This window comes from Oncorhynchus gorbuscha, linkage group LG01 (genome assembly GCF_021184085.1).
Source record: "Oncorhynchus gorbuscha isolate QuinsamMale2020 ecotype Even-year linkage group LG01, OgorEven_v1.0, whole genome shotgun sequence".
NCBI classification, from domain to species: Eukaryota; Metazoa; Chordata; class Actinopteri; order Salmoniformes; family Salmonidae; genus Oncorhynchus; species Oncorhynchus gorbuscha.
Genome location: NC_060173.1, coordinates 52,712,269 through 52,725,128, shown reverse-complemented (window position 1 = coordinate 52,725,128; position 12,860 = coordinate 52,712,269). Strand labels below are relative to the sequence as shown.

The window sequence follows — 12,860 nt, the reverse complement described above, 5'->3', positions numbered from 1 at the left end:
TTGATGCAGCACTCCATCACTCTCCTTCTTGGTCAAATAGCCCTTACACAGTCTGGAGGTGTGTTGGGTCATTGTCCTGTTGAAAAACAAATGATAGTCCCACTAAACCCAAACCATATGGGATGGTGTATTGCTGCAGAATGCTGCGGTAGCCATGCTGGTTAAGTGTGCCTTGAATTCTAAATAAATCACAGACAGTGTCACCAGAAAAGCAGCACCACACCAGAACACCTCCTCCTCCATGCTTTACGGTGGGAACTACACATCCGTTCACCCATGTCTCACAAAGACACGGTGACTGGAACTAAAAATCTCCAATTTGGACTCCAGACAAAAGGAATCATTTCCACCAGTCTAGTGTCCATAGCTTGTGTTTCTTAGCCCAAGCAAGTCTCTTCTTATTATTGGTGTCCTTTTATGGTGGTTTCTTTGCAGCAATTCAACCATGAAGGCCTGATTCACACAGTCTCCTCTGAACAGTTGATGTTGAGATAGATGTGTCTGTCACTTGAACTCTGAATAAATTATTTTGGCTGCAACTTCTGAGGCCGGTAACTAATGAACGTATCCTTTGGAGCAGAGGTAACTCTGGGTCTTCCATTCCTGTGGTGGTCCTCATGAGAGCCAATTTCATCATAGTGCTTGATGGTTTTTGCGACTGCGCTTTCAGAGTTCTTGAAATTTTCCAGATTGACTGACCTTCATGTCTGAAAGTAATGATGGACTGTCGTTTCTCTTTGCTATTTGAGCTGTTCTTACCATAATATGGACTTGGTCTTTTACCAAATAGGGCTATCTTCTGTATACCCCCCCTACCTTGTCACAACACAACTGATTGGCTCAAACGCATTAAGAAGGAAATAAATAACACAAATGAACTTTAACAAGGCACACCTGTTAGTCACCTGGAATGCATTTCAGCTAACTCGTGAAGCTGGTTGAGAGAATTCCACGAGTGTGCAAATCTGTCAAAGGCAAAGGGTAACTATTTGAATAATCTCAAATAAAAACAAGATTTTTGATTTATATTTGTTTAACACTTTTTTGGTTTTTACATGATTCCATAAGTGTTATTTCATATTTTGGATGTCTTCACTATTATTCTACAATGTATAAAATAGCAAAACCCAAACTTTTGACTGGTAGTGTACACACACACGCATTAAGTCGTTCATGACACTGACACACGCACACGTTCCCTCACACACATTCTTCACACTCATGCAAGCTCTGACACACACACACATACATAATATACAGTTGAAGTCGGAAGTTTACGTACACCTTAAACAAATATATTTAAACTCAGTTTTTCACAATTTCTGCAATTTAATCCTAGTAAAAATTCCCGGTCTTAGGTCAGTTAGGGTCACCCCTTAATTTTAACTTCTTGATACTACCCATCCCGCATGCGGGAGCGTAACGTAGCCTCAAACTAATTAGCATAATGCAGTGGACAGAAATCTTCCTAGAAAATGTTCCTATTCATGAAAATCCCAAATGAAATATATTGAGACACAGTTTAGCCTTTTGTTAATCACACTGTCATCTCAGATTTTTAAAATATGCTTTACAGCCAACGCGAGACAAGCATTTGTGTAAGTTTATCATGTCATAATGCTATGGCTAGGCTCTGCTAGCGTCAGGCAACATTTTCACGAAAATAAGAAAAGCCATCAAATTAAATAATTTACCTTTGAAGAACTTCGGATGTTTTCACTCAGGAGACTCCCAGTTAGATAGCAAATGTACCTTTTTTCCAAAAATATTATTTTTGTATTCGAAATAGCTCTGTTTGTTCTTCACGTTTGGCTGAGAAATCGACCGGAAAATGCAGTCACTGCAACGCCAAACTTTTTTCCAAATTAGCGCTATAATATCGACAGAAACATGGCAAACGTTGTTTAGAATCAATCCTCAAGGTGTTTTTCACATATATATTTGATAATATATCCGTTGGGATAATTGGTTTCTCATAAGAAGCGATTGGAAAAATGGCAACTTGTGTACTTTACGCAAAATTTTCTGCCGGAGCCATCATGTGACCACTTGCTAAATGTGGTCCTTTACGGCTATTCTTAAACATAAATGTGTAAAAAGACATCACAATGCTGTAGACACCTTGGGGAATACGTAGAAAACGTAAGCCCATTTGTAGCTCATTCACAGCCATATAAGGAGTCATTGGCATGAGGCGGTTTCAAAAAATTTGGCAATACCTGATTGGATTTTTATCTGGGTTTCGCCTGTAACATCAGTTCTGTTGCACTCACAGACAATATCTTTGCAGTTTTGGAAACGTCAGAGTGTTCTCTCTCCAAATATGTCAATTATATGCATAGTCGAGCATCTTGTCGTGACAAAATATCCCGTTTGAAACGGAACATTTTTTATCCAAAAATTAAAATAATGCCCACTAGTTATAAAAGGTTTATTTTAAGAATGTGAAATGTCAGAATAATAGTAGACAGAATAATTTATTTCAGCTTTTATTTATTTCATCACATTCCCAGTGGGTCAGAAGTTTAAAAACACTCAATTAGTATTTGGTAGCATTGCCTTTAAATGTTTTAAACTTTGGTCAAACGTTTTGGATAGTCTTCCACAAGCTTCCCACAATAAGTTGGGTGACTTTTGGCCCATTCCTCCTGACAGAGCTCGTGTAACTGAGTTAGGTTTGTAGGCCTCCTTGCTCGCACATGCTTTTTCAGTTCTGCCCACAAATTTTCTATAGGATTGAGGTCAGGGCTTTCTGATGGCCACTCCAATACCTTGACTTTGTTGTCCTTAAGCCAATTTGCCACAACTTTGTAAGTATGCTTGGGGTCATTGTCCATTTGGAAGACCAATTCGCGACCAAGCTTTAACTTCCTGACTGATGTCTTGAGATGTTGCTTTAATATATGCACATAATTTTCCATCCTCATGAAGCCATCTATTTTGTGAAGTGCACCAGTCCCTCCTGCAGCAAAACACCCGCACAACATGATGCTGCTACCCCCGTGCTTCACGGTTGGGATGTTGTTCTTCGGCTTGCAAGCCTCCCCCTTTTTTCTCCAAACAGTTCTATCAGAACAGAGGACATTTCAGAGGACCTACGATCTTTGTCCCCATGTGCAGTTGCAAACAGTAGTCTTGCTTTTTTATGGCGGTTTTGGAGCAGTGGTTTCTTCCTTGCTGAGCAGCCTTTCAGGTTATGTCGATATAGGACTCATTTTTACTGTGGATATAGATACTTTTGTACCCGTTTCCTCCAGCATCTTCACAAGATCCTTTATTGTTGTTCTGGGATTGATTTGTACTTTTCGCACCAAAGTACGTTCATCTCTAGGAGACAGAACACGTCTCCTTCATGAGCAGTATAATAATAATAATAATATATGCCATTTAGCAGACACTTTTATCCAAAGCGACTTACAGTCATGTGTGCATACATTCTACGTATGGGTGGTCCCGGGAATCGAACCCACTACCCTGGCGTTACAAGCGCCATGCTCTACCAACTGAGCTACAGAAGGACTACAACAGCTGCGTGGTCTCATGGTGTTTATACTTGCGTACTATTGTTTGTACAGATGAATGTTGTACCTTCAAGAATTTGGAAATTGATCCCAAGGATAAACCAGACTTGTGGAGGTCTACAATTTTTTTTCTGATGTCTTGGGTGATTTCTTCTGATTTTCCCATGATCAAAGAGGCTTTGAGTTTGACGGTAGGCCTTGTAATACATCCACAGGCACACCTCCAATTGGCTCAAATGACGTCAATTAGCCTATCAGAAGCTTCTAAAGCCATGACATAATCTTCTGGAATTTTCCAACCTATTTAAAGGCACAGTCAACTTAGTATATGTAGTTAATTATAAGTGAAATAATCTCTAAACAATTGTTGAAAAAATTACTACCCAAATAGTTCGAACTACTCATTTTAAAAATTACTCTCTCCAGAAATAAGTCTCTCACTGTTGCCGCCTGCTACCGACCCCACTCAGCTCCCAGCTATGCCCTGGACACCATTTGTGAATTGATTTCCCCCCATCTAGCTTCAGAGTTTGTTCTGTTAGGTGACCTAAACTGGGATATGCTTAACACCCCGGCAGTCCTACAATCTAAGCTAGATGCCCTCCATCTCACACAAATCATCAAGGAACCTACCAGGTACAACCCTAAGTCTGTAAACAAGGGCACCCTCATAGACATCCTGACCAACTGGCCCTCCAAATACACCTCCGCTGTCTTCAACCAGGATCTCAGCAATCACTGCCTCATTGCCTGTATCCGCTATGGATCCACAGTCAAACGACCACCCCTCATCACTGTCAAACGCTCCCTAAAACACTTCTGTGAGCAGGCCTTTCTAATCGACCTGGCCCGGGTATCCTGGAAGGACATAGACGTCATCCCGTCAGTTGAGGATGCTTGGTCATTCTTTAAAAGTAACTTCCTCACCGCTCCGTTCAAAAAATGCAGAACTAAGAACAGATATAGCCCATGGTTCACTCCAGACCTGACTGCCTTCGACCAGCACAAAAACATCCTGTGGCGGACTGCAATAGCATCGAATAGTCCCCACGATATGCAACTGTTCAGGGAAGTCAGGAACCAATACACACAGTCAGTCAGGAATGCAAAGGCCAGCTTCTTCAGGAAGAAATTTGCATCCTGTAGCTCTAACTCCAAAAAGTTCTGGGACACTGTGAAGTCCCTGGAGAACAAGAGCACCTCCTCCCAGCTGCCCACTGCACTGAGGCTAGGTAACACGGTCACCACCGATAAATCCATGATTATCGAAAACTTCAACAAGCATTTCTCAACGGCTGGCCATGCCTTCCTCCTGGCTACTCCAACCTCGGCCAACAGCTCTGCCCCCCCCTCCCCCGCAGCTACTTGCCCAAGCCTCTTCAGGTTCTCAAATCCAGATAGCAGATGTTCTGAAAGAGCTGCAAAACCTGGACCCGTACAAATCAGCTGGGCTTGACAATCTATCCGCCGCCATTGTTGTAACCCCTATTACCAGCCTGTTCAACCTCTCTTTCATATCGTCTGAGATCCCCAAGGATTGGAAAGCTGCCGCAGTCATCCCCCTCTTCAAAGGGGGAGACACCCTGGACCCAAACTGTTACAGACCTATATCCATCCTGCTCTGCCTATCTAAGGTCTTCGAAAGCCAAGTCAACAAACCGGTCACTGACCATCTCGAATCCCACCGTACCTTCTCCGCTGTGCAATCTGGTTTCCGAGCCGGTCACTGGTGCACCTCAGCCATGCTCAAGGTACTAAACGATATCATAACCGCCATCGATAAAAGACAGTACTGTGCAGCCGTCTTCATCGACCTTGCCAAGGCTTTTGACTCTGTCAATCACCATATTCTTATCGGCAGACTCAGTAGCCTCGGTTTTTCTGATGACTGCCTTGCCTGGTTCACCAACTACTTTGCAGACAGAGTTCAGTGTGTCAAATCGGAGGGCATGCTGTCCGGTCCTCTGGCAGTCTCTATGGGGGTGCCACAGGGTTCAATTCTCGGGCCGACTCTTTTCTCTGTATATATCAATGATGTTGCTCTTGCTGCGGGCGATTCCCTGATCCACCTCTACGCAGACGACACCATTCTGTATACTTCCGGCCCGTCCTTGGACACTGTGCTATCTAACCTCCAAACGAGCTTCAATGCCATACAACACTCCTTCCGTGGCCTCCAACTGCTCTTAAACGCTAGTAAAACCAAATGTATGCTTTTCAACCGTTCGCTGCCTGCACCCGCACGCCCGACTAGCTTCACCACCCTGGATGGTTCCGACCTAGAATATGTGGACATATATAAGTACCTAGGTGTCTGGTTAGACTGTAAACTCTCCTTCCAGTCTCATATCAAACATCTCCAATCTAAAATCAAATCTAGAGTTGGCTTTCTATTCCGCAACAAAGCCTCCTTCACTCACGCCGCAAAACTTACCCTAGTAAAACTGACTATCCTACCGATCCTTGACTTCGGCGATGTCATCTACAAAATAGCTTCCAACACTCTACTCAGCAAACTGGATGCAGTTTATCACAGTGCCATCCGTTTTGTTACTAAAAAGCACCTTATACCACCCACCATTGCGACCTGTCGGCTGGCCCTCGCTACATATTCGTCGCCAGACCCACTGGCTCCAGGTCATCTACAAGTCCATGCTAGGTAAATGTTGAAGGAATTTAATTCCTCTGTTTTAATTCCCAATTAAAATTAAACACTGTCAATTTATAAGAACTTGTAAGACCCTTATTTTATAGGAATGGACAGAGCCCGGTCTTAAAAGTCAAGTAACAGCCTTTATTCAAGAGAGTACTGCCACAATACAGATTACCACAGGTTATAAACTGAAAATGACGTCCTTAGTTCCAGCCCCAATCTGTGCCATATCCGTTCCAGTACAAAGGCTGTGTATCAAGCCTTCCCACATCCGTCTCCCTACCAATTTAATATAATTGACGAGTCAAGGTTTTCTTGTGTAGATAAGCACTCTAGCCAGTCTGATTCATTTGTACCAAGGAACAGACAGTCATTGTTCTAACTTTTGCCCACGTTCACACACACATTATTTTCAGTAATGGGATCAAGAAAGAAAACTCATACATATACAGTAACATTTAGTATTCTGATTAGTACATATACAGTAACATAATAGTATTTGGATTAGTCAGTCCTGATTGAAATGTATACATAATTAGTCATCATTGATAAAAATTCCCTTAACAATAAAGCTCCGCCTTATCTCAGTTACATTTACATTTTTTTTACATTTAAGTCATTTAGCAGACGCTCTTATCCAGAGCGACTTACAAATTGGTGCATTCACCTTATGACATCCAGTGGGACAGTCACTTAACAATAGTGCATCTAAAACTTAGGGGGGGTGGGGTGAGAGGGATTACTTAACCTATCCTAGGTATTCCTTAAAGAGGTGGGGTTTCAGGTGTCTCCGGAAGGTGGTGATTGACTCCGCTGTCCTGGCGTCGTGAGGGAGTTTGTTCCACCATTGGGGGGGCCAGGGCAGCGAACCGTTTTGACTGGGCTGAGCGGGAGCTGTACTTCCTCAGTGGTAGGGAGGCGAGCAGGCCAGAGGTGGATGAACGCAGTGCCCTTGTTTGGGTGTAGGGCCTGATCAGAGCCTGGAGGTACTGAGGTGCCGTTCCCCTCACAGCTCCGTAGGCAAGCACCATGGTCTTGTAGCGGATGCGAGCTTCAACTGGAAGCCAGTGGAGAGAACGGAGGAGCGGGGTGACGTGAGAGAACTTGGGAAGGTTGAACACCAGACGGGCTGCGGCGTTCTGGATGAGTTGAAGGGGTTTAATAGCACAGGCAGGGAGCCCAGCCAGCAGCGAGTTGCAGTAATCCAGACGGGAGATGACAAGTGCCTGGATTAGGACCTGCGCCGCTTCCTGTGTGAGGCAGGGTCGTACTCTGCGGATGTTGTAGAGCATGAACCTACAGGAACGGGCCACCGCCTTGATGTTAGTTGAGAACGACAGGGTGTTGTCCAGGATCACGCCAAGGTTCTTGGCGCTCTGGGAGGAGGACACAATGGAGTTGTCGACCGTGATGGCGAGATCATGGAACGGGCAGTCCTTCCCCGGGAGGAAGAGCAGCTCCGTCTTGCCGAGGTTCAGCTTGAGGTGGTGATCCGTCATCCACACTGATATGTCTGCCAGACATGCAGAGATGCGATTCGCCACCTGGTCATCAGAAGGGGGAAAGGAGAAGATTAATTGTGTGTCGTCTGCATAGCAATGATAAGAGAGACCATGTGAGGTTATGACAGAGCCAAGTGACTTGGTGTATAGCGAGAATAGGAGAGGGCCAAGAACAGAGCCCTGGGGGACACCAGTGGTGAGAGCGCGTGGTGAGGAGACAGATTCTCGCCACGCCACCTGGTAGGAGCGACCTGTCAGGTAGGACGCAATCCAAGCGTGGGCCGCGCCGGAGATGCCCAACTCGGAGAGGGTGGAGAGGAGGATCTGATGGTTCACAGTATCGAAGGCAGCCGATAGATCTAGAAGGATGAGAGCAGAGGAGAGAGAGTTAGCTTTAGCAGTGCGGAGCGCCTCCGTGATACAGAGGAGAGCAGTCTCAGTTGAATGACTAGTCTTGAAACCTGACTGATTTGGATCAAGAAGGTCATTCAGAGAGAGATAGCGGGAGAGCTGGCCAAGGACGGCACGTTCAAGAGTTTTGGAGAGAAAAGAAAGAAGGGATACTGGTCTGTAATTGTTGACATCGGAGGGATCGAGTGTAGGTTTTTTCAGAAGGGGTGCAACTCTCGCTCTCTTGAAGACGGAAGGGACGTAGCCAACGGTCAGGGATGAGTTGATGAGCGAGGTGAGGTAAGGGAGAAGGTCTCCGGAAATGGTCTGGAGAAGAGAGGAGGGGATAGGGTCAAGCGGGCAGGTTGTTGGGCGGCCGGCCGTCACAAGACGCGAGATTTCATCTGGAGAGAGAGGGAGAAAGAGGTCAGAGCACAGGGTAGGGCAGTGTGAGCAGAACCAGCGGTGTCGTTTGACTTAGCAAACGAGGATCGGATGTCGTCGACCTTCTTTTCAAAATGGTTGACGAAGTCATCTGCAGAGAGGGAGGAGGGGGGAGGTGGCGGAGGATTCAGGAGGGAGGAGAAGGTGGCAAAGAGCTTCCTAGGGTTAGAGGCAGATGCTTGGAATTTAGCGTGGTAGAAAGTGGCTTTAGCAGCAGAGACAGAGGAGGAAAATGTAGAGAGGAGGGAGTGAAAGGATGCCAGGTCCGCAGGGAGGCGAGTTTTCCTCCATTTCCGCTCAGCTGCCCGGAGCCCTGTTCTGTGAGCTCGCAATGAGTCATCGAGCCACGGAGCGGGAGGGGAGGACCGAGCCGGCCTGGAGGATAGGGGACATAGAGAGTCAAGGGATGCAGAGAGGGAGGAGACGCTCCAGCAGGGGTATCTCACTGATCATCCCTAAAGCCAACACCTCATTTGGTCGCCATTCATTCCAGTTCTCTGCTGCCTGTGACTTGAACAAATTGCAAAAATCGCTGAAGTTGGAGACTTTTATCTCCCTCACCAACTTCAAACATCTGCTATCTGAGCAGCTAACCGATCGCTGCCGCTGTACATAGTCTATCGGTAAATAGCCCACCCATTTTTACCTTCCTCATTCCCATACTGTTTATATTTATTTACTTTTCTGCTTTTGCATACCAATATCTCTACCTGTACAGGACCATCTGATCATTTATCACTCCAGTGTTAATCTGCAAAATTGTAATTATTCGCCTACCTCCTCATGCTTTTTGCGCGCAATGTATATAGACTCTTTTTTTTCTACTGTGTTATTGACTTGTTAATTGTTTACTCCATGTGTAACTCTGTGTTGTCTGTTCACACTGCTATGCTTTATCTTGGCCAGGTCGCAGTTGCAAATGAGAACTTGTTCTCAACTAGCCTACCTGGTTAAATAAAGGTGAAATAAAAAAACTTTGTGCACAAAGTAGATGTCCTAACCGACTTGCCAAAACTGTAGTTTGTTCACAAGAAATTTGTGGAGTGGTTGAAAAACGAGTTTTAATGACTCCAATCTAAGTGTATGTTAACTTTCGACTTCAACTGTACATACAAACACACACACACACACATGGTCTGACGCTAGGTAAAGCCCCACCTTATCTCAGCTCACTGGTCACCATAGCAGCACCCACTCGTAGCACACGTCCCCAGCAGGTATATCTCACTGGTCACCCTCAATGCCAATTCCTCCTTTGGTCGTCTTTCCTTGCTGTTTTCTGCTGCCAATGACTGGAATGAACTGCAAAAATCTCTGAAGCTGGAGACTCATATCTCCCTCACTAGCGTTAAGCACCAGCTGTCAGAGCAGCTCACAGATCACTGCACCTGTTCATAGCCCATCTGTAAACAGCCCATCTATCTACCTACCTCATCCCCATACTATATTTATTTATTTATTTATCTTGCTCCTTTGCACCCCAGTATCTCTACTTGCACATTCATCTCTGCACATCTACCATTCCAGTGTTTAATTGCTATATTGTAATTACTCCGCCACCATGGCCTATTTATTGCCTTAACTCCCTTATCTTACCTAATTTGCACTCACTGTATATAGACTTTTTGTTTTATTTTGTTCTTCTGTATTATTGACTATATTTTGTTTGTTTATTCCATGTGTAATTCTGTGTTGTTGTATGTGTCGAATTGCTATGCTTTATCTTGGCCAGAATGCAGTTGCAAATGAGAACTTGTTCTCAACTAGCCTACCTGGTTAAATAAAGGTGAAATAAAATAATAAATTCGCTCTCTCGCTCCTTCGCTCCCTCCCTCCCTCTCTCTCTCTCTCTCTCTCTCTCTCTCTCTCTCTCTCTCTCTCTCTCTCTCTCTCTCTCTCTCTCTCTCTCTCTCTCTCTCTCTCTCTCTCTCTCTCTCTCTCTCTCTCTCTCTCTCTCTGTCTCTCTCTCTCTCTGTCTGTGTGTCACTGGCTCACTCACACACACAATTTCATCACAGGCCAGTAGAATTCGTCACGTTTTTGCACTGTGGTGAAGTTTGCGTAGGCTGTGTGTTCCAGCAGGGCTCGGAGTGTAGAAAAACCAAAGGAGATTGTTAGCTGTTAGCTGGCATGCTAACAGACATTACGCTAACAGACCTTTTCTTTTCTAAACCTAACCTCATGTCTAGCTCTGTTGACCTCTTTCTTTTTGGTCCGTGGCTCTATTTAAAGGTCTCTCTCTCTCTCTCTCTCTCTCTCTCTCTCTCTCTCTCTCTCTCTCTCTCTCTCTCTCTCTCTCTCTCTCTCTCTCTCTCTCTCTCTCTCTCTCTCTCTCTCTCTCTCTCTCTCTGTGTTCCTTTGTTTCCTTTATCTGTACTGAATGTTTCTCTCTGTCTCAGTTTGGTGTGTACTGGAGTTGCATCATTTTTGCTGTGTGTGGGTGGGGGAGGGGTCACCATGGCAGCTGACTGGCTTTGCCCAGTGGGCATGGAAAGGATTAGATCACATTTGCATCTCTCCTCCCAAATGCTTGTGTGTGCTTGTGTACACATGTGTGCCCAGAAAATTGAGGCAGATGGCACGATGGCCTCTTCTGCTTGTTTTGGTGGTGCTCAACAGACGTGTGTGTGTGTGTGTGTGTGTGTGTGTGTGTGTGTGTGTGTGTGTGTGTGTGTGTGTGTGTGTGTGTGTGTGTGTGTGTGTGTGTGTGTGTGTGTGTGTGTGTGTGTGTGTGTGTGTGTGTGTGTGTGTGTGTGTGTGTGTGTGTGTGTGTGTGTGAGAACAGATGAGGGTAGATTTAGACAGCTGTGGTTTGGGGCAATGTTAGAGGCCCTGTTGTGTCCCTTAGCCCTCCTCTGTCCCACAGTGCTGTCTGATGTGTTCAGCCAGACCGCTAGACTCTTGAGACGTAAGATATTAGAGCAGAGTTTAACATCCATCTGTCACTCACAATTTGTCATTCCCCTGTCTTTATTGGGCCTTACAAATTGTACGCTTTTCATGAGGCCTGCATAGAGAGATCAGGATGGCATAGACAGTGACATATGATGCCTGGTTATTCCATTATGTCAGGGCTATGTAGGTTTTGATGGAAGGTTCATCAAGAGCTCATTGTCATTTTTCTAGATGGAGTATTATGTATTAAAATGTTTAATATTTGATCGATGCCAAATTAAAGTGAACTCTCTCTTTTACTGCAGATTCTTTCAATTGGAGTGCTGGACATCTTTGGCTTTGAAGACTACGAGAACAACAGCTTTGAGCAGTTCTGCATCAACTTTGCCAACGAGAGGCTCCAACACTACTTTAACCAGCACATCTTTAAGCTAGAACAAGTAAGGTCTCTCTCTGTGTGTGTGTGCGTGCATTTGTGTGTGTGTGTGTCAGTGCTTATGGACCACACTTCAGGTCAACAACAGAATAAAGCGCATTCAGTCATACAAGTTTTAACTGTTGTTTGGACTACAGTGTTTTGTGGACAATAAAGTCTCTTATTCAATCCAATGCTGTGACTGTAGAAATAGAAGCTGCGAATGTTGACTTGAATGCGAGTGTCCATTCTAGTAATTATGTATTTCTATTGTTGTGACTTATGGCTCTTTAGCTGAGATGTGTGAACACTTAACCTGAAAGCAGTGACTGGTCTGCCTGTTTACCAGTTCCACAATGGCTATTGTGAGGTGTGTTGTCATTTCCTTTCTATAGTACCCTCACCTTGGTCTTATTCGCTGGGCACACAATCGCTCACACCCGGCCGTTGTGTGTGTTAGCGTCAATACTGTGTGTGTGTGCATATATGTATGTCTGAGCTTCAGAGTGGGTGTGTGTTCGTCTCACTGCATTGAATCTACTCCACATTCCACAACATTATGTTTATAGATGACTTCTCCAAAAATGATAGGGCTTTTTATCGCTTCAGATTGAAACCGTAGATGAAAACCACGTAGAATGAATAGTGTTGTGAAAAAGGAATATTTCTTCACCGTCGGAAGGAATGCAGTGAAAGCATGGTTTACGAGGTCTGGAATTTACGCACTCGAGGTTTCCAGGCGGGGTGTTTTGATTTGGTTTTGATGAGGATGTTTTGGCCCTCTTGGCTACCGACTTGAGTAATGCTGCCTGTCTCCCCTCTGTCTGTGTTTACCGCTTACAATGACCTGGAGATAGGCTTGTTCTATTCATGTTTTGTCTGCATGGTGTTTATTGTTTTGGTTTATGTCCCATTTAGCCTATTTTAGGCTAGCGCCCCAGTGCCTGGCTCATGAGGACTTTTGAATTTGTTAATTTGCTTATGGCATACTATGAAAACTTTTTAGTGCGGTACGTTTCTTACTCAGGTTCTGTGTGTTT

At 44.7% G+C, this 12,860-nt stretch overlaps 1 protein-coding gene across 10 annotated transcripts in view; it reads left to right on the top strand.

The window, feature by feature from the left end:
- Positions 1–12,860, top strand: part of myo9ab (myosin IXAb) — a 238,292-nt gene that overhangs the window by 154,565 nt on the left and 70,867 nt on the right. For all 10 annotated transcript variants that reach the window (XM_046356361.1, XM_046356352.1, XM_046356397.1 and 7 more), the window contains one exon: positions 11,711–11,845. In XM_046356361.1, coding sequence (XP_046212317.1) covers positions 11,711–11,845 — 135 coding nt within the window. The remainder of the gene's footprint in view (positions 1–11,710; positions 11,846–12,860) is intronic.